At 41.0% G+C, this 22,288-nt stretch overlaps 1 protein-coding gene across 2 annotated transcripts in view; it reads right to left on the bottom strand.

Annotated features, from left to right (window-relative positions):
- SORCS2 (sortilin related VPS10 domain containing receptor 2) overlaps positions 1-22,288 on the bottom strand; it is a 1,364,824-nt gene that overhangs the window by 142,349 nt on the left and 1,200,187 nt on the right. For both annotated transcript variants that reach the window (XM_082243140.1, XM_082243141.1), the window contains exon 13: positions 889-980. In XM_082243140.1, the coding sequence (XP_082099266.1) occupies positions 889-980 (92 nt within the window). The remainder of the gene's footprint in view (positions 1-888; positions 981-22,288) is intronic.

Below are 22,288 nucleotides of genomic sequence, written 5' to 3'. Positions count from 1 at the left end.
TGGAAACGGGCCATCTGTCCATTTCCATCTGATCCACGTTCCACTTTTCACCATTTTGCAAAAAGGCATAAAAATTACAAATATTTGTATTTATTAACTCAATACAGGTTAAGCTTTTATATTTTGTAGGAGTTTAGCATGAATTTGTGAAATTTACTGAGTTTATATCTGCTAAAAATGAATTTTTAGCAAATTTAGCATTTATATCTGTTAAAAGAAAATGTTTAGCGAATATATAGTTTTGATAAACATTTGCGCAAATATCGCAGGGCATTAAAAATCAGTAGCACCTTTTTTTATTCCACAGGCCATGTGCTTTCATAAAATATATGGTTTGAGGGGTTTTATACAAACTCTGAAAGCTGTTAGGGAACAATGAAAACCTCTAGATTTTTTGAGAAATTTGGATATTTCCATTTTTGTGTATGTTTGATTTTCACAATTTTGAAAAAAGGCGCAATCTAAAATTTACAAATAGTGGTTATTTATTAACTCAATACAGGTTAGCTTTTCCATTTAGCAGGAATCTTGTAAAATGTGCTGTGTTTTTATCTGCTAATAATGATTTCAGTATATTTTTAGCAAAAGTATTGTTTTGATAAACATTTGCCAAAATATCATTGTGCCCTAAAAATCAGTGGCACCTTATTTGTATTCTACTGGTCATATGCTTTCAGAAAATATATGGTTTGGGGGGTCTTTAACAAACTCTGAAAGCTGTAAGAGAAAAATAAAAAAGCAGAGAAAAAAATGCCTGCCCAGATAAATTTAAAAGTGGAGCACAGGGCCTGGCAGCGAAAGGGTTACATTTTAACTGTAATAAAAGACTCCATTGGCACACCACACTCCAGAACATGCAGTTACAAAGTGGCATTATATTTTACTTACTTGAGAATTTTCAGAGGAATAGATGTATCCTTGATGGCCACAATAACACCACCATGGTCCAAATACAAGATATGATGTTCTTCTTCAAAGACCTGTACGCAAAGACATACGTGCCCAAAGTTAATATATGGAAGTTTACAGTTTTAAAGGACCACTATTGTAGAACATATTCTTTTCTTTTGATTTTTTTTTTACAGGAATCACTGCTTGCAGGCAGCTAAGTACCATGGGATATGTAGTCCTTAGAAATTGAAAGTGAACAACAGGAGGATGAAGCTACAAAGCATGCAGGGAATCCGGGAAGTTGTGCAAAGAGGTGGCCAACAGACAGGCAACATTAAAGGAGATTTTTCAAGTAAGCTTAAATTGGATTGTCAAAAATAACTATTGTTTGCATCCACAGTTTGTTCATTAGATTGTTCAGGTTTACTTAACCACTTGCAAACCATTTGCCCTCAATGTACTGCAGATGGGTGGCCCGCACATGCAAAGTGAGATTTTAAAGTGGAACGGATAGTCTGTCTATGTAGTGTTGGGGAAAAAGTTTTATTTAGTGTCAGTTTCCACTTCCGTATGAAGCAAGGAGCATAGCCATCAGGTGGAGCAATCAGCTGAGCAAACACTTGCGAAAAAGAATGGGGAAGGGGCCTGTCCCCTCATAAAGTTCTTCAAAGGAAGTCAACTGTCGTTGGAAGCTATCAGGGGGTGGAAGGAAACTCAAAAATTGTCGAAGCTGTAAGGCACTCCAGAAGTCAAGATAGTAGTGACTCCTTGGGGTAGTTAACCCTGATATTGATGGCCAATGGTTGGATCCCTGGAAACCCGAGGCTTGGTAACATTGCAAGTTTAGAGGTGTGCAAAATGGACACCCTTGCAATGGGGGGGGGGAGCAGGGATTCCCCACAATAGGGTAAAGGGGGGAATGGGATGTAATAACGAGGAAGTAGACCAGGAGCATGTACTCAATGTGGGTCCCAAGGTCAGGTGCATTTTAAGAGTGGGAGAAAGATCAGCGAAGCACCAGGCTGCATGACGCAGGGGGACTTTGCTTTGGGATTGCTCAATCTGTGGTCATAATTTAGGTTCAGCATGTTTACACCAGTCAATAAGTCTCCCTATTTGGGCTATTTGGTAGTATTTCTGTATATCAGATACCGCAATGCTACCGTGGTGCTTATGAAGAGTCAGTAGGCCTCGTTGAAGTCTAGGTCTTTTGTGGGCCCAAATAAAATTGACTAGCGGGGGATTGGTTTGCTTAAAAAAATCTGAGGGTATGTGAATTGGCAATGCTTGAAAGAGGTATGAGAATTTGGGCAAAATTTACATTTTAATGATGTTCATCTACCGAACCAGGAGAAGAGGCACTGATGCCATTTAAAAAGCAAGGTCCGAACTTTACAAAGCAAAGGTGGGAAGTTCAGGGCATGGATTTGGTTCGGTCTGGGTGGAATATATGTGCCCAGATATTTAAGGGCCGAAGTGGTCCACCTTTAATCGAAATTAACTTTTAAGACATCAATTTGGGGTGCGGACATGGAGACACCCATCGCCTCCAATTTGGACAGGGTAATTTTTAAATGAGAGAGGGAACCATACCGATCTAATTTGCTTAGAAGGTTCGGTAAGGATATTGTAAAAATGTTTTTATTGGATATGTTTTGTAGCTGAAAGTAAAAAATATTGTTTCATAAATGTTGTTCTTTTTTGTTTATATCACAAAAAATAAAAAAAGCCAGTGGTGATCAAATACCACAAAAAAAGAAAACTCTATGTGTGTGACCGAGCAATTTCCAATTAGGCCTCATGCATACTGGATGTTATAAAAATACCAGTAGCGTTAGCTGTAGAAAGCTGTACCTGTAGAATGAGTTTTGCAACGTTTTTTAGCATTTTTTAGCTGTTGCATTTTTTAGCTTTTTTTTTTAGGAAACTATACCCCCACAAAAGCTGATGGTTCAAAAATGCTGATAAGCGTACAATAGCCATTTTTTTTAGCTTTTATCAGAGTTAGAGCTTTTTTACAGCTGAAAAACTCCTTTTAACCACTTGCCGACTGCCTAACGCCGATCTACGTCGGCAGTCAGCCCCTCACAGGCAAAGTGACGTAGGGCTACGTCACTAGCTTGTGAGGGTCTAGGGAGCGAGCGCGCGCCCCCGGAGGCGCGCTCCCGCTCCCGCGTGGTCACGGACCCCCCCGCGCGTGTGACCGGCGGACCCGATGTCCGCCGGTCACTCGGCGATCGGCGGGGGAGAGGGAGAATGTCAGGCAGCTTGTGTAAACAAGCTGCCTGTCATTCTCCTTGCTGTTAGGATACTGATCACTCGGATCTAGTATGTAGATCCGTTGATCAGTGTCCATACAGCTCAAGCCCCAGCCAATCACAGTAGAAAGCACGCCCCTAGGGATACACACAGCCCCTCCCTCCCAAATAAAGTTAACCCCTTCACTACCAGTGTATTTTTACAGTAACAGTGCATATATATAGCACTGATTACTGTAGAAATGTCACTGGTAACCCCAAAAGTGTCAAAAATGTCAGTCAAGGGTCCGATCTGTCCGCCCCAATGTCGCAGTACCACAAAAAAAATCGCAGATCGCCGCCATTACACGTTAAAAAAAAAAACAACAAAAATGACAAAAATCTTTCCCTTTGTTAGTAAACGCGATAACTTTTGCGCAAACCAATCAAAATACGCTTTTTGCGATTTTTTTTACCAAACATAGGTAGCATAAAACAAATTGGCCGAAAAAGTAAAAAAATTTTGATTTTTAAATTTTTTTTTGGGGAATTTCATATAAAAAAATGTGAAAAATATTGCTATTTTTGCAAAATTGACGCTCTTTTTTTGTTTATAGCGCGTGATCAAAAAATCGCACAGGTGATCAAATACCACCAAAAGAAAGCTCTGTTTGTGGGAAAAAAAGGACGCCAAATTCGTTTAGGTACAGCGTCGCACGACCGCGCAATTGTCCGTTAAAGTCACGCAGTGCCGAATCGCAAAATACCCCCTGGTCGGAATGGGGGTAAAATCTTCCGGGGCTTAAGTGGTTAAAACCCACTAGTTCTGGGGGTTTTTTTCCAGTCAGAAAAGGCCCCTGCCAAAAAACGCTGATAACAGCCTATGTGTGCATGGACACATAGGATAACATACTAGGGAGTTTATTGGCTGTAGGAAAAAATGCCTGAAGATAAAAACAGCAGCTGTAAAAACGCCATGTCAAAGGTCATGAAGGGGGTAAAATCTTCTGGAGGTCAAGTGCCAATGTGTCCAAAGTTAACTGACATGCCTAACAAGTAGGGGTGGATTTACTGTACACTATATAAACAAAAGTGGACACTTTGGACACTGCAGTTCGGCTACATAACCTGCTACCTCGTCACACGGTTTGATTGACAGCAGCGGGAGCCAATGGCTTCCACTGCTATTCATTTGTTCTGTGAGGAGAGAGAGAGAGAGATAGAGAGAGGGAGGAGACAGCCTCTACTCTTGAGCAAAGTGCTGGATCGAGAATGGGCTCAGGTAAGTATAGGGGGGGGGGAGCTGCACACAGAAGGCTTTTCATCTTAATGCAAAGAATTCATTAGGGTAAAAAAACTTCTACCTTTACAACCACTTTAACTCTAAACTGATAACGTGTAAAAACTTAAGGCTAGGTTCACACCTATGCATTTTATATAGCTTTCGCAGATAGATTTTAGATATAATGCAGATTGTGTTTTGAGTGTAATAAACTTCAATGGACAGGCACCAAAAGCACAAGTGTCGCATTTCTAATGCGTTTTGAGCTTTTTTTTTCCTTCATAACAAATTGTGACTAGTAGCCAGTTGTTAAGGAGCGGGCGGCCGTCACATCCTTAACAACGAATGAGTCATTAGCTTACAGCACTTTTTTTTTTTTTTAGTGAGTGAATAGGGGTTCTATGTACCCCATACTCATTCACATAGAGGAGGCCAGGATCTAGGAGATCCTTTATTTTCGATTCCGATAAGCCCCCTGCTCACAGACCCCCACAACCACCGGCCAGGGTTGTAGGGAAGAGGCCCTTGTCGCCATCAACATGGGAAAAAGGTTCTCTAGGGGGGCAGAGCCTCCCCTGCCCCAAAGCTTCCCCCTTGTGGATGGGCCTGGTATGGTTCATGAGAGGGGCGGTGCTTGCTCTCCCTTTTCTGACCTGGCTGCTGGGCTGCATGCTCGGATAAGGGTCTAGTAAAGACCCATCTTTTTTTTTAAATTTTGGCTTGGGGTTTCCCTTTAAAATATAGTATATACCAGACCGGGGCCTGGTATGGATTAGGGGGGGGGGGGCACGCTGTTTTTTCACGCCCAATTTTTTTATTGCCCACGATTCTTTGTTTTACGTTCAGCTGTCAGCTGACAGCTGACAGTGATAACTCATCGGTTGTTAAGGACACGGTGGCCCTCTGCTATTCACAGTTTGTTAAAGAGATAAAAAAAATAAAACGCGAAAGCATGAAAATTGCATTCAAAAACACATCAACATCATGCGTTCTAAAATGCAAAATGCACTACAAAACACGCTGGAAAACAATATCAACTACAACTGCATATATGAACCTAGCCTCAATAGTGTCACCTATGGACAGTTTTAGGTACCATAGTTTGTCCCCATTTCATGGGTGTGTACAATTTGAAATCTTTACATGTTTGGCATCTATTTATTCGATGCAAAATCATCTTTTATATTCTACCAAAAAATTGGGTATTATATTGTGTGTGTGTGTACACTAAAACTTTTAGTGTATTATTTCCTAAAAACTTTGCATTTGATAAGGGGATGCGCAATGTTGCTTGATATACAAAATTGCAACGCCCACCCTCTTATTCTCCAGGGCCACTGCTTTTAGAAAATATATCTATATCTATAGGGTTCTAAGTAAGTTTCTAGAAACAAATGCTGATTTTACACCTGTGGAAAAAATAAAAAATTGCCCCGAACAGCAAGTGGTTTTAGAACCGCTGTCACTGAAAAAGACCGCTTTTTAAAATGCCCTGAATATGTACTGTGAATCAAACTGTTCAGAGCTGGAGGGACACCCGTATGATGCAGCGACCAGAGGATAGAGCACATAGCTGAGAGACACGGATGTCTGACACATACTAAAATATCAGATGCTGAATATTCTAGGGACGGCTGTACCATAGCTCTATCCTCAACAAAGACAGTAATGATAAAATAATTGTACTATAAAATGCTGTCCTTGCCCACATTTTTTTTTTTCAATAGTGTCTCTTTAAGGACATCTGTCCCTTGTGTTTCCAATCGACCTCGCTCGGGGGTGTATTGAACGGCACCTAAAATCAATGCCGGCTACGGTATTTGTCAACGCTGCAGCCTCACTGATTTTTAGCAAAGCCCAGTGCACAACAAGATACATGACTTTACATGTTATGGTAGCCACTAACCAAGAGATTCAACGAGCTTCCATATTGTATACATAGACATCCTGCAACTGTCCAATGATCTATAACTGCCTGTAGAGTTTTAAAGCAGAACTCCAGACAAAGATAACAAGAGAAAAAGGGGTAGCAGATAAAATAAAAGAGTAGACCATTCAATATTCCCCTTCAATCTAGAATTTTCTGCATTGCATTTCCTTTTCAGCCACTAGATGTCCTCAGTCTGATGGTCATCACCATTCAACTAATTTCCTCTGAGCCCAGAGTGTCTAAGACCTGCCCAGCCTGTGATTGGACAGCAGTAGCACAGTGATGAGCTTATCTCCCAGTCACTTTGCTCTCTCCTCCTATCAGCGTGCTTCTAACCAGCACTTAATTTTGATTATCTCCTTGCGCTGCTTCTTCCTCTCACACTTCAATGCTGTTGTACAGATACTGCAAATAGATGATAACCAGATCAAATTCAGGTTCTTACACTGTTTGCATTAAAAAAAAAAAAAAAAATACTTTTATTGATGAATTATCTCTTTTTTTTTTCAATTTACATTGGGTGAGCGTGGGTACATTTACTTATTTAGGAAGGCTGCTGGGGATGCAGAAATTCACTGTGGTGGGCTGTGCTGTATACTGTCATTACTGTCCTGTTCCAGGTGCTGCTGGAGCTATTTGCTCTCTATACATTAAACACAAGAGGTCGTTCACTCCCATACCCTTGCCATTCAGTGAACATTTTGTATTTTTTTTAATGAATAAAAGGCATTTTCTGATTGGACAAGGCAGAGAGGAGGGGCAGATGAAGTCATGATCACTATTTTGTGCATTAAGAGCACAGCTTGTATTCAATGAAAATGATAAAAGTTGTTTGCTAAATGGAGTTAATGAGTGAGGCTCCCTGTGTTCAATATACAGACAGTAAGTCTTGTGCAGAAACTCGAAGAGATCACAACTGACTGTATGTAGGCTATTACGGTAGATTTTTGGCATCCCCAGCAGCCCTCTGGATGTGATGCATATATAATTGCATGTAACCAAGCTGGCCCAATGTAAGTTTTAAAAATAGATAATTCCTGGAGTTCAGCTTTATTTATTAAAGAGCTACATTATGTGGAGTTCACAGATGTGCAGATCAGGAATGTGTGCATAATTGTGTGCAGTAATGTGTGCAGGATCAGCATGTCTAGCAGGTATGCTGGGGTGCCATTAATTCCAAATTGCATCCCCACACATTAACATTCACGCACATTTTCGCACCAAAAAATAAAAAATAAAATGGTGTGGGGTTCCCCCCCCCCCCAAATCCATACCAAACCCTTATCCGGGCATGCAGCTTGGCAGGTCAGGAAAGGGGGGGGGGGCAAGCGAGCGGCCCCCCTCTCCTGAACCAAACCAGGCCACATGTCCTCAACATGGGGGGGTGGTTGCTTTGGGGCAGGGAGGCTCTGCCCCCCATCACAAAACACCTTGTCCCTATGTTGAGGGGGACATGGGCCTCATCGCCACAATAGTGGCCGGTGGTTGTGGAGGTCTGCGGGCGGGGGGGTTTATGAGATTTTGGAAGCCCCCCAGATCCCACCCCCCTCATGTGAATGGGTATCGGGTGCAAATTACTCCTACCCATTCACCAAAAACATGTCAAAAAGTAATAAAAACACACACACACACAAACAATTCAATTCCTTTATTAAAAAAATAAAAAAAGCGTCCCCCGATGTAAATCTATCATCAATCGCGCCGTCCACCGCCCACAAAAAATAAAAAAAACAAAAATGCTCCCACTGTCTATGAAGGCTGGCTGCCTACTGCAGGCTCCATGGTTTGACAGTTCTTATATAGGCAAGGGGCAGAGCCACCCAGCTACGTCACCTGGTGGCACCGCCCCTTGTGACGTTGCCGACCCAGCATGCACCAACCCGTGATGTTCCAAGGGGGGCGGTGCCATCAGGTGATGTATCCAGGTGGCCCGCCCTTATCTATATAAGAACTGTCAAATGGCGGAGCCTGCAGTAGGAATTGTGAAAAACTGTCTCCGTGTTTTTATTACTTTTTGACACTTTTTTGGGGAATGGGGGGGGGGGTGAGATCTGGTGGCTCCCTTGTTAAGGGGGCTTCCAGATTCTGATAAACCCTGTCCAATGACCCCCACGACCACCGGCTACAGTTGTGGTGATGAGGCTCTTGTCCTCATCAACATGAGGACAAGGTGCTTTGGGGTGAGGGGAGCAGAGCCCTCCCTCCCCCCAAAGCACCCACCCCTCCATGTTGAGGGCATGTGGCCTGGTATGGTTTAGGAAAGGGGGGGGTGCTCACTTGTCCCCTCCTTTTCTGCCAGGCTGCATCCGCGGACAAGGATCTGGTATGAATTTTGGGGGGAAATTTAAATGTGATTTTTTTAGAAATGTCATTTTTGCTGCAGCAGGTTCAATGCATGCTACAGATGCACCAATTTACAGGCAGATTAAGGAGACCCCCCCAAGCACTATATTTAAAGGAATATTTTGTTTTAATTGTTGTTGCACTTTAAGCATTAATAAAATCATTGCTCCTGAAAAAATTGTTGTTTTTAAAAAACTTTTTTGCATTGATACCTATCCCCCAGGGCAATACTTGGACCCCAATACCCCTTTTTTTGGCCAATTACTTGCATATAAGCCTAAAGTCAAAATGGGCACTTTTCATTTTTTCTGGTCAGCTCCCATTGAATTCAATGGGTTTCGCCATCCGGGTTAGAACTTTTCCCCTGTTCGGAAGTTGTTTGGCCTATCTCTACATGTTAGTTGTGGTCATGTGCACTACTCTATGCACACTACACATCCCATAGTCCACAGTTCATCTCATAGGTGAGCAAGAGTAGGTGGCCTCGATCCTACATACAGAGGGACCATGGGGAAGGGACATAGCCACCCTCTAACAGAAAGTCAGATCTCAGCAGCAAAAAAAAAAAATGTGTTTTTTTTTTTTAGTTAAATAGTTACTCCACTTTTGCTGACAAAAAAGCAATTCCCCTCTGTGTGATCTATATATATTGCAAGAGTTTTAATAAACCTTGTTGCAGATTCCTACCTTTTGTTATTCCGAAGAAATAGCTGTGTGTTTGTGTCCATTTCCAGAGTAAATCTGTGTATAGGTGTGGTTTTATAATTATCAATTAGCTGCTGAACCTGCAGGGCTCTAATAAGGAAAGTGGCAGGGTCTGCATCCCTGTTGATGTGATTTCTCTTTGGGAGTATCTCACCAGAAAATGACATTTTTGTTGCAGAGAATACCAAAAATCTGACTTGTATCTTAGTGTGGACTTCTGGGGAAATCGGTGAGCCAATCACACGAGCAGGAAATTACATTTGGAGGAAGGGGGACGTTCTGCACACTGTCTTTGTACAGAACACCTCCAGGTTGCCATATTGCATTTTACAGAAAATTACACGCTCTGGATTGAAAATGAAAGGTCATTTTAACTACTTTAACACTAGCCACTGTGCTGCTACTGTGGCACAGTGGCTCGTTATCGTCTAGCGACGTAGACCTACGTCGCTAGACTCCTCCCCTGTAGGCGGCGCTCACGCGCCGCCGGAGGCGCGCTCCTGCTGTTTTCGTTCACAGCGGGAGTCGGGCCAGGGGAGGAGCAGCGGCGATCGCCGCTGCTCTGCCCCGATCGTCGGGGAATCCAGTTTGGAGATCCGCCCGCCTGTGTAAACATAGCGGGCGGATCTCCTAAGTGACAGGGAGTGACAGATTGGAGTGTTCAGCATAGCTGGACATCCGATCTGTCCCTGTCTCACACAGTCACCTCCCCCCCACACGTTAGTAAGCACCAGGCATACATTAACCCCTCCCTCTCCAATAAAATTAACCCCTTCCCTGCCAGTGTCATTTTTACAGTAACAGTGCATATTTATAGCACTGATTACTGTAGTAATGTCACTGGTACCCCCAAAAGTGTCAAAAATGTCAGTCAAGGGTCCGATCTGTCCACCGCAATGTCGCAGTCCCGCAAAAAAAATCGCAGATCGCCGCCATTACTCGTTAAAAAAAAAAACACCAAAAATGACATAAATCTTTCCCTTAGTTAGTAAACGCAATAACTTTTGCGCAAACCAATCAAAATACGCTTATTGCAATTTTTTTTACCAAACATGGGTAGCAGAAAACAAATTGGCCAAAAATTAAAAAAAAAATTGGTTTTTACATCTTTTTTGGGGGGAATTTCATATAAAAAAATGTTAAAAATATTGTTATTTTTTCAAAATAAACGCTCTTTTTTTGTTTATAGCGCAAAAAGTAAAAATCGCACAGGTGATCAAACACCACCAAAAGAAAGCTCTGTTTGTGGGGAAAAAAGGACGTAAATTTCGTTTGGGTACAGTGTCGCATGACCGCGCAATTGTCAGTTAAATTCGCACAGCGCCGAATCGCAAAAAGTGGCCCAGACGTAAGACAGCAAAATGCTCTAGTGGTAAAGTGGTTAAATAACATTCAATTACAATATGACTTGTGTCACAATTGTGTACACTGTATTAATATTTTATGCTATTTTTTCCCTCTTAACCTTTAAGAATATACTGTATACTCAAATAGAATTTTATTTTTTAAAAGCAGAGTTTAGTGTCACTTTGATTTGCATCTTTTATATCTGCTTAGAGTTCAGCTTTAATGACCTCAGAAATGTTTTTAATGAATTTGTGACTATAATAGGCTGGCAGGGATAGATTTTAATACTAATCAGCCAGGTTCAAAAACTTGGAGATTTTTGCAAATACATGGAAATCTCCTTATCACAATAGACGCAACACCAGTAAAATCAATCTTGCGTTGAGTTACTGATACTTGCAAAGCTTTAGCCACCACTTAAGATCCTATTAACACTTTGTAAATGTTTATTATGAATACTGAGGCAAGAGGGGAGAGTATAATCATTACCTAAAATGATCTTAAGACAAAGTTTCGAATAACTGCTAAGCCCAGTAAGGTGATACTTGGAGCCAGTACTTTTTTCCGTCCTTTTTATGTTCTGCTCTTGTTTGTTTTGGAGTGATACTTTGTTTGACAGCACTGGAGCAGTCATAAAGCAGCTGCAGCTATCTGCGACTGTAAAGAATGACACATTAATTCGCGGAAAGGTGATGACAATCGGCTTACTCTTCACCAGTTCCTAAATCTTCTTCGCCCCCTCCTCGTCCTCTTGCTGCCAAGAGGGACATTCTTGCAGGCAGGAGGATTTTGGAAGGCTCTTTTAGGGAGCTGGCTCTTGTTCATCATCTGCTCGGAATGATCTGTCAACTTTGTTTAAGAGCTTAGAACAATTGAGAATTTGTCACAGCATTGAATCTATTTCCTTTTATATTCTTACCAGATATTGCTGGGTATGCTAGCATTGGGCGCTGGGTTGTAACCATATAATGGGGCCCCTGGCAGAGGATTGTTAGGGCCTATTAGCCTACATTCACATTTGTGCATCCTCAATCACTTGAGCTCCAGGCTATTTTTGCTATTCCGCACTGCCCTACTTTAACTGGCAATTGCATGGTCATGCAATACTGTACCCAAACTTTCCTTTGGTGGCATGTGTTTACCACTGGGTTTTTTATTATTTTGTGATATAAACGGAAAAAGATTGAATATTTTGAAAAAAAAAAATATTTTCTATATTCTGCACTAAAACATATCCAATAAAACATTTTTTTTAAAAAAAGTTTAGACTGATATGTATTCTGCTATATGTCTTTGGTAACAAAAAATCCCAATAATTGATTGGTTTGCGTAAAAGTTATAACATCTACAAATTATGGTATAGATACTGGAATTTTAATTTTTTTTTTTATACTAGTAATGGCGGTGATCAGCGACTTGTAGTGGAACTGTGATAGTGCAGCGGCCAATCTGACACTAACTGATACTTTGTGGCAACTGACTAACTGCCACGGACCTCTCCAGTGACACCAATTCAGTGATCAGTGCTAATATTATACACTGTCACTGTACTAATGACACTGGCTGGGAAGGGGTTAACATCTAGGAATGATCAAAGGGTTAACTGTGTACCTAACAAGTGTTACTGTGTGTACTGTGTGCTTTTTTTTTACCAATCAATGTGCTGGTTTTTACTCCCTGCTTTGCAGGGGGGGGGGGGGGGGGGGGAAGAAACGTCACTTCACTGCTGTCTGTAGAGCAGTGTTAATTTTGGCAGCAAATTTCAATTTAGTTTTAGTCTTAGTCTTAGGACTAAAATGACATTTTAGTTTTAGTCCCATTTTAGTCTTCTGCCAGTGTTTTAGTTTTAGTCGTATTTAGTCGACTAAAACTCCAGGATATTTTAGTCGACTAAAACGCCCTACATTTTAGTCGACTAAAACTCATTTTAGTCATCTATAATCAAATGGGTGTAGTTCAATTGTAATTTGTAATGCATTATTTAAGCATTTCTCTACAATTTCCAAACTCATTATATACTACTGCTGGTCCTGGAGTGAAAAATCTAATATGTTATTATTTATGCTTTGAGCATGCACCAGTGTTAATTTTTGGCAGCAAATTTCGATTTAGTTTTAGTTATAGTCTTTTGACTAAAATGCCATTTTAGTTTTAGTCGTATTTTAGTCTTTAGACTAAAATGCCATTTTAGTTTTAGTCGTATTTTAGTCATCTGAATTGTGTTAGTCGACGAAAACGTTTTAGTCGGTTTTAGTCGACGAAATTAACACTGCTGTAGAGAGCCCTGTGCTGTTTACCAACACAGAACTTTCTTCTGCCATTCGGTTTAGCCGATCAGCGGGTTCCGTCATAATACATTGGCCAGGACCCACTGATCAGCTTGTGCTGCAGTGAATGGCAGCTCAAGCTTCCAGGTGCACACGCGCATGCTAGAGCAGACCCGGATGAAAGTTGCGATGTACAGGTTTTGCATGTGATTGTGCCTGTACAAGCCGACCTGCCACAGTAAGGCCTCATGCACACTGGATGTAATAAAAACATCAGTAACGTTAGCTGTAGAAAGCTGTAGCTGTAGAATGAGTTTTGCAGGGTTTTTGCACTGGAGTTTAACGCTTTTAGGTGTTTTTTACCTGTAGCGTTTTTTCGATTTTCTTAGCAAAACTTTACTCCCACAAAAGCTTATGGCTCAAAAACACTAATAAATGCCAAATAGCTGCATTTTTAATTATTTTTTATTTATTTTTTTAGCATTTTTCAGCAGGTTTAGGCTTTTATTAACCTCCCTAGCGGTATTCCCGAGCCTTGGGGTTAAATTTCAGTGCCAAAAGCGGTAACCCCGAGCCACACTCAGGCTACCACTAGGGAGATCGCTGGATCCTGTAAGAGAGGGTACTCACCTTGTCCCCGGGATCCAGCGATGTATCCTGGCAGTGTGCGGCGGCCAGGTCTTCATCCCGATGCTCTGTGCCCTGGCTTCCATCTCCTGCGACGTGACACTCGCAGGGGGCTGGAACCGGCGGGAAATTCAAATAGTAAAACACACCAAACACACTGATACATTGCAAAATAAAATAAATTCACATTAGTTTACCCCCCAGTGCCCTTTCCTGCAGTTTTACTGTACTATATATATATATATATATATATATATATATATATATATATATATATATATACATACTTTAACTTATTTATAGTTATTTATTATATTATAATTTATGATTTTGTGTTTCAAACTTTATCATACGAGATGTTATAAAGAAGAACGCACAGTAAAAAAAAAAAATCATATGTAAATAGTTGGTTTGGGCGGCTCGTTCTTAAGAATTACATGCAAAATAATGGTACCGCTTTCAGCACCTAAAATCAGAAAGAATTATATCGCCAGAGAGGTTAAAGTTTTAGATTCCTGGGTTTTTTTCCCAGCAAGAAAACGTCCCTGCCAAAAAACGCTGTTAATAGCCTATGTGTGCATGGACACATAGGACAACATGCTGAGGAGTTTACTGGCTGCAGAAAAAAATGTCTGACGCCAAAAACAGCAGCTGTAAAAACGTCCCGAGTACATGAGGACTAAGGATTCATGTACAAGGGACGTTTGAAATCCTCTCCTGAATGCTGGAACCTGACAGTTAGTAACTGTCGGTTAAAAACGTCTGTTTTGCTGCGTTTACATGCCGCATTTATGCGCAGTTAGCAGCGTTTTTACATTGTAAAATGGTCCGAAATGTATCTCCATTGAAAACACCTATAAACAAAAGGCTTGTAAATGCGAGTTACCACGTTTAGATGCATTTGCACGCTGTTACAAGCATTTGGCATTTCGAATGCCAATGAACTTCTGTCTGAATGCATTTTTTTTTGCTTTAAAAAAAATGCCACCAAACCCCACTGCCTCTAAACGTCTCAGTGTACATGGACAGATAAGATAACATAGAGGAGAGTTCAGGGACTGCTGAAAAAAACGCACAACTGTTCTTAAACGTCCGTTTATCAGAAGCAGTGTACATGAGGCCTAAATGTACAGTGCTGGGTCGGCAAGTGGCTGGCTGGGTTGGCAAATGGCACCCCTAGGTGTTTGCTAACGTGCTCCCCATGTGGTTGGGTGCGGCGCAATTTTGAAAAAAAAAGGGTCGGGGACTTCTTTTCCACATTTCTCCTGCATAGAGCAGCCCATTAAAATGATGGGAATCGTGGAGTCGCCCTCTGTCACACCTTCATAGTGTGAATGGAGTCTTAGTCTTCCACACTCTATGTTAGAGCAAACAGATACGCAGGGCACATTTATGGCATGTTAATCATGGTGATATTTGCATGCAAAATTGTAAGCTGTATTTTTGGGTCTGTTTCGTGAGAAAAGCGACACATTTTGTTCTGCGTGGTTGTGCGGCCAAATAGCATCTGTCTGACTATTGCAGACTGCAAGCACCGTTTTTGTGAGGTAATTTAACCTCACATCTGTCACAGAAGCAAAGGAGCACTTTATAAAGTGCCACAGATATGCTGATTATAGCTAACTTATTATGCAGCTTGTATATGGATAATAAATCTGCCCCTTACTTGAGATACATAATTTTAAATGCGACAGATGCAGCCACTATCATTGAAATAGTATAAGTAAATCTCCTCCAGAGTTGCAAAACATACATTATATTGTCAAAAGTATTGGGACACCTGCTATTACACGCACATGAACTTTAATTGCATCCCAGTCTTAGTCCGTAGGGTTCAATATTGAGTTGTTCCACCCTTTGCAGCTATAACAGCTTAAACCCTCCTGGGAAGGCTGTCCACAAGGTTTAGGATTATGTCTATGGGAATGTTTGACCATTCTTCCAGAAGCGCATTTGTGAGGTCAGGCACTGATGTTGCAGAGAAGGCCTGGCTCGCAGTCTCTGCTCTAATTCATCCCAAAGGTGTTGTATCAGGTAGAGGTCAGGGCAAATTAAGTTCCTCCACCCCAAATTTGCTCATCCATGTTTTTATGGACCTTGCTTTGTGCACTGGTGCGCAGTCATAGGAAGGGACCATCCCCAAACTGTTTCCATAAATTTGGGATCATGAAACTGTCCAAAATGTCTTGGTATGCTGACGCCTTAAGAGTTCCCTTCAGTGGACCTAGGGGGCCAAGCCCAACCCCTGAAAAACAACCCCACATCATAATCCCCACTCCACCAAAAAAATTTAGACCAGTGCACAAAGCAAGATCCATAAAGACATGGATGAGCGAGTTTGGGGTGGAGGGACTTGACTGGCCTGCACAGAGTTCTGGCTTTAACCCGATAGAACACCTTTGGGATGAATTAAAGCGGAGACTGTGAGCCAGGCCTTCTCGTTCAACATAAGCGCCTGACTTCACAAATGTGCTTCTGGAAGAATGGTCAAACACTCCCAGAGACTCACTGCTAAACCTTGTGGACAGCCTTTCACGAAGAGTTAAAGTTGTTATAGCTGCAAAGGGTGGGCCAACTCAATATTGAACCCTACGGACTAAGACTGGGATGCCATTAAAGTTGATGTGCGTGTAAAGGCAGACGTCTCAATACCTTTGACAATATAGTGTATGTTTGATGTTATACCAGGGAAAACAACTAACATATAGCTATACATATCTGGGGGTGTACTTTAGAGATGGCCTTTTAATAATTTATCAACTCTGCATGAATTGCATGGATTGCTCTCATGGACCCCTGGCCTTGTTTCCTGGGCTCTGCCATCCCACTTGCGGACCCAGGACCTGCATTGAGCCTCTCACCAAGTAGAAAGGAGGGACACCAGCTTTCCATCCCCCATATGGGCATTAAAATGGCTTAGTAGTTAGCATTTCTGCCTGGTATAACTAGGGTAATTGGTTTATATCCTAACCACAACACTACTTGCATTGAGTTTGCATGTTCTCCCTGTGCTTGTGCAGGTTTCCTCCCACAACCCTTGTAGGTTAATTGGTTCATGTCTAAAATTGGCCCTACTATGTGTATTTATGAATGTGAGTTAGGGACCTTAGACTGTATCTTCCTTGAAGGGACTGATATGAATGTACTGTATATGTAAATTGTTGGCACTGTATAAATACCTGTAAAAAATATAAATACATTAATCTCCCCTAGCTAATAAGGAACCCAGAGGCAATGTGTCACTACTGGTTTCCATTGTCACTTTCTCTGGCTGAGCATAAGATAATGGAGCACAATCTGCACTCAAGTAGCTTCATTGGAGTGCAAGAAAGATATCATGGGGCTAATAGACCCCAGAAGTCTCAATACAGACATCCTATCACTATAAATATGCTTGGGGACTATTGGTGAAAAAATAAATTGTAAAAAAAAAACAAAAAAAACCTAAACTCTCCTGCATACACACACACACAGACGTATGTAAATGCATGCATTGGAGGTGTCTACATATGAAAATGTCCATTTCGCTGAATACTGTATGTTACATATCACAGTGGAGTGGGAGCAATAATTCTATAATTCACAGTTAACTCAAACTGATGATCTGTGAGAGCTTTTAACATCTTGCCTATCTACAATTTTCATTGGCACATACAATTTTAAGGCTTGACATGTTGGGTATCTATTTACGCGGCACAACCTCATTTGTTATATTTTAGTGTGCAATAAAATCATTTTAGTTTATTTTTACTGAAAATTTGCGCTTGCTAAATCAATGCACTAATATCATTTGAGATAAAAATTTGTATCTACCATAGAGATGTGCACGACAGAAAAATGTGTTTTGTTTCAAATTAATTTAAGTTAATCATTTAGTTTCCCCATATTCGTTATGTTCGAATGATTTGTTTTCAGAAATAGTTTCGTATATTTCGGATTCCTTTTGTATGTTCATTGTTCCGAATCGATGCATATTTTGAAAGTTATTTTGGAAGATTGGCTATATTGGTTTTAATGTGTTAATTCGTTATTTACTTACTTATGCTCATTACTTATGCACTCTGTTTGGGTTGGATGGAGGTGGATCCTTCAGAATTTCCAAATCATAACATAACAAATGGAGAGAAATTAATTTCAGATTTATTTGTTATGTTATGATTCAGAGATTCTGGAGGATCCACCTCCATCCAACCCAAACACACTTACTGTACTTATTGCAATATATTTCCATTTCATAAGTAGTACATTTTTTAAATTTATTTTTTATTTTTTTAATTATATAAAAAAAACTAAATGGATCCAAATTAATTTAGATTATTTGTTATATTGTTATGTTATTTTGGATGCTTCTAACATTAACAAAAGGCCAAAACTATTGCATCATGTCATCTGAATAAAATTAAAGCATATGAATTAATTTGTTGTTTCATTATAATTTACTTTGGATTTGTTGACATTTGTTGCTATTGTGATTTGGAAATTCGTATGCAACCGAATTTCTGAATAACGGAAATTTCGGTTGAATTTTGGTTCAGTACAAAATTAATCACAAGTCTAATCTACCATCATTTTCTTATTCATTATCGCTGCTTTCTGAAAATATATATTATTTGGGGGTTTTATCTAGTTTTAGGGTCTAAAATAATTATTTAATATGGGTACAAAAACAGGTCTGGCAGTATCTCAGTCCAGGAAGTCGATGCTGACCCTGAATGATGCCTGAACAAAGATGACTCTGTTTTTTTGGAGAAGAAAAGCAAATGAAGACATTGTCAGGGGTGGTCCTGTGATCGCTGCAAGTTGTAATAAATAGCTTTAAGTTACACTTTCATTGGAATGAATACACTTAGCATGAAAAATGTATCTGATGTAAAGTAGAACTGTAGGCAAAAATGTTTATTTTCATTTTGGATAGAGCAAGGGGGGTTATAACCTCTATCAATTTTTTTTTTTACCATCTGTGTCTGATTGCCAAGATTTTCCTTCACTTCCTGTCCCATAGCCAAACAGGGAGTGAGAAGAAATCACTGTAAATTAAGGGAATTCCTTAGGGACCCCCGGGTCACCACTCACCAGAACTAGTGTCCCCATTGAAAGATTTCCCCGCTATTGCTTTTCTGGGGACAACCCAAAATTTTGAAATTCTTTTACTTTCCCTTTCAATGATAATGATAAACAGGACAAATAGTGGATGAATGTCCTTAACGGGGGCACAGACAGCAATAAAAACCTTACAGATGTTCTAATCCCTCTCCCCTTTATAAAAAACAAAACAAAACAAAAAATGCCTTTAGTTATACTTAAAGCAGAGTTCCCCCTCCACCCCCTCCAAAAATTAAAAGTCAGCAGCTAAACATACTTTAGCTGCTGACTTTTAATATTAGGACACTTACCTGTCCTGGAGTCCAGCGATGTCGGCACTGCAGCCTATGTTTCCATCGGCTGTTGGGTGCTGCCGCCGCAATTGATGGTAAGGGAACACGGCATTAAAGCCTTGTGGCTTCATGGACGGGTCCCTACTGTGCATGCGTGAAGCGCGCTGCGCATTCCTATTGGCTCGGCGGCGGAGGAGGGGGCCGTACTTCCAAGGGACGGCATCGTATCCCGGAAGTGGGGAAGGGTACCTGTCAAACACAGGTACCCGTTCCCCCCTCCCCCCCTCCCCCCTGAAAGGTGCCAAATGTGGCATCAGAGGGAGGGAGGAAACAAAAAAGCGGAAATTCCACTTTTGGGTGGAACTCCACTTAAACTAATAAGCAAAAATGTAGTTTTCTTCCCTGTATTTATATTATGGAGTACTCTTTAGAATATATGGAGTTATTTGTATTAGTTCCTATTTCTAAAGACGCTTACAATTCACTCAGCCATTGTGAGGTTCTGCCATTCACTGCCCAAGCCTGCCTAAAGTTGACCATACATATACAAAAACATATACAATCTGATTAAACAATCTCTTTTACCATCAAATATGTCGAGCACAGGTCTGCCTATTTTGATACAAATTGAGTAGATTTAGGTGTGTTCTTATATTACACAATGTTGGTGACTGTAAAAGAGATTTTACATTGATTGTACAATCATATTGTATAGTGCATTGCCAGCTTAAGGCATGTTCAATGCTTGTGATGTCTGGAATTGATTCCTCCTCTTGGAAAGAAACTATAATTACAGGGTTGATGTCAGAACTTGTCTACATTTTATGTTATTTTTGCTAAAAAATAAAAAATGTTGAATCAATGCTAATAAAAGTAGAATAAATGACACTTCTATTGTACGTTTCAATAATTACCCATTCATGTAATTTCTCTAGCATTTACATGAAAGTAATATTTTCTATGGGACTTTACATTTTCCCTTGTTTAGTGTTCATTGAGTCTCCCTCCAGTGCAGCCTTTTTAAACCTACTTAACACAGAGGAATCCTTGAAATAACTTTCAGGTCTCAGGGAACCCCTGCTAATAATTACTGTATTTACAGCTCACTCTGCATTACCGTGAAAAACAAGCTGAGACATAATAAATGAAAGCATAAGCATTGCAGCGTACTTAACAAATTTAACACCTAGGGCTGTGCTATACAACAAAATTATTTTCAGTAATAATTATGAAATGAAAAGGATATTAGTTATTAATAACAACTATAGCCAGAAAAGTGAAAACTGTAGTGTTCCTTATGTTGTGGGTCAGTGGAGAAGAACACCTTAGAAACATAGGCAGAAAAAGACGAGTATTCCATCGAGCCTGTCTTGCTACCTTTGCTGGTAGTTTGTTCCAAGCATCAACTACCCTTTCAGTGAAATAATACTTTCTAAGATCATTTTCGAACTTTCCTCCAGTTAGCTTGAGGTTATGTCCCGTGTTCTTGATTTTGGTTTCTTATTAAAAAACCTGCCTCCTGAACCTCATTCACCCCTTTATGTATTTAAAGGTTTCAATCATGTCTCCTCTTTCCCTTCTTCCCTCCACACTGTACATATTAAGTTCCTAAAGTCTCTTTTGATATGTTTTATTGCCCAGACCTTTCACCCTTTTTGTTACCCGTCTCTGGACTCGTTCTATCTTATCAATATCTTTCTGTAAGCGAGGTCTCCAGAACTGCACACAGTATTCTAAATGAGGTCTCACTAAAGATTTACTATATATAGAGGAATCAGAACCTCCTTCTTCCTACTGGGGATCTCTCTAGTGATGCATCCTAGAATTAGATTTGCTTTTCCCACTGCTTGGTCACATTGTTTGCTCATTTTGCAATCATATGAAAAAGGTCTTTTTTCCTCTGTAGTACTGGCCAACACTGTCTGTACCCCCAATGTTGCACTCTCTGTCCACGGTTCACCTTAGCACCCCTGTCCACAACTCACCTTTGTACTCCATTAACATCTTTGTACTTCATTAACATCTGCACCCCTCCATCCCCCAGTCAAATACTCACCTCTGCACCCCCATCAACAGCTTATCCTCACGGCCTTCACCTCTGCACTATCTGCACACCCCCTTCCCTGCTATCACCCCTGCACAAGTCCCCCCTTTCCCAACTCTCCCCTTTGCATAAATCACCCTCCACAGCTCTCTCACAAATCCCCCCCCAAAGTTCTCACCTTTTCACAACCCCCCCCCCAGCTATCTCACCTTTTTACAGATCCCCTCCTCCTCCCTGAAGCACTCTCACCTTTTAACAGATCCCCCTTCCCCCCAGCTCTCACCTTTTTACAGATCCCCCCACTCCCTCCAGCTCTCACCTTTTCACAGATCCCCCTCCCCCAGCTCTGACCTTTTCACAGATCCCCCCTCCCCCCAGCTTTCACCTTTTCGCAGATTCCCCCCTCCCCCAGCTCTCATCTTTTCACAGATCCCCCCTCCCCCCAGCTCCCACCTTTTTATGAACCACTCCCCCCCCCCCAGCTATCTCACCTTTTCACAGATCCCCCTCCCCCAGCTCTCACCTTTTCATAGATCCCCCCCCCTCCCAGCTCTCTCTCAAATTCTCCCACCCCCCACATAAAAAGCTCTCACTCCTGTTAACAGATTGTCCTCCTCCCCCACAGCTCTCTCTCCTCTTGAGGAATGCAGCCAATGCTCCCCAAGCCCCATATTTACAAAAACTGTTGGCGATTGCAGCATCGAGACCCGGGACATCCAGCTTCATGTGCCTGCCGACACTAGCACACAAAAAACTGGTGGAGGAAATGAGTCTTCTAGCAGCTTCTGTGTTATGTGACAAGCGGGAGAGGACAGGGCTGCCAGAGGTGGCGGAACTCCATTCCAGCACGTTCCAGGAGAAGAAAAGCCCTGATCTAATTCCTAAAGAATTATTATTTAATATGGAAACATTCACTGCAAGAATGAAGGAATACATCATGTGTGAGCTGGTGCATTCACTAGATGCCTACAAAGACAATAAAGTGATACTAAACGCACACTGTTTCATTTACATCATCCCTTCTATTTCTGTATATGGATGATGGCACTGTCATTATTTTAATAAGGAAAACATCTAAGTACCCTTTTTCTAATCAATATACAGCTGTCACATGACCCAGATCGTTCCAAGCCTGTCTGCAGGGAAACATAAGCAGGAGGAGCCTCTAGTCCTCTGCTGCTGGTCACATGTTCAAAATAAAAAGAAAAAAAGATACATAGAATCAATACATTATTTTAAA

Source organism: Pelophylax lessonae (assembly GCF_965119305.1).
Source record: "Pelophylax lessonae genome assembly, chromosome: 1".
Lineage (NCBI taxonomy): Eukaryota > Metazoa > Chordata > Amphibia > Anura > Ranidae > Pelophylax > Pelophylax lessonae.
Note: the sequence above shows the minus strand (reverse complement) of the source record. Positions and strands in the feature narration are given on the sequence as shown.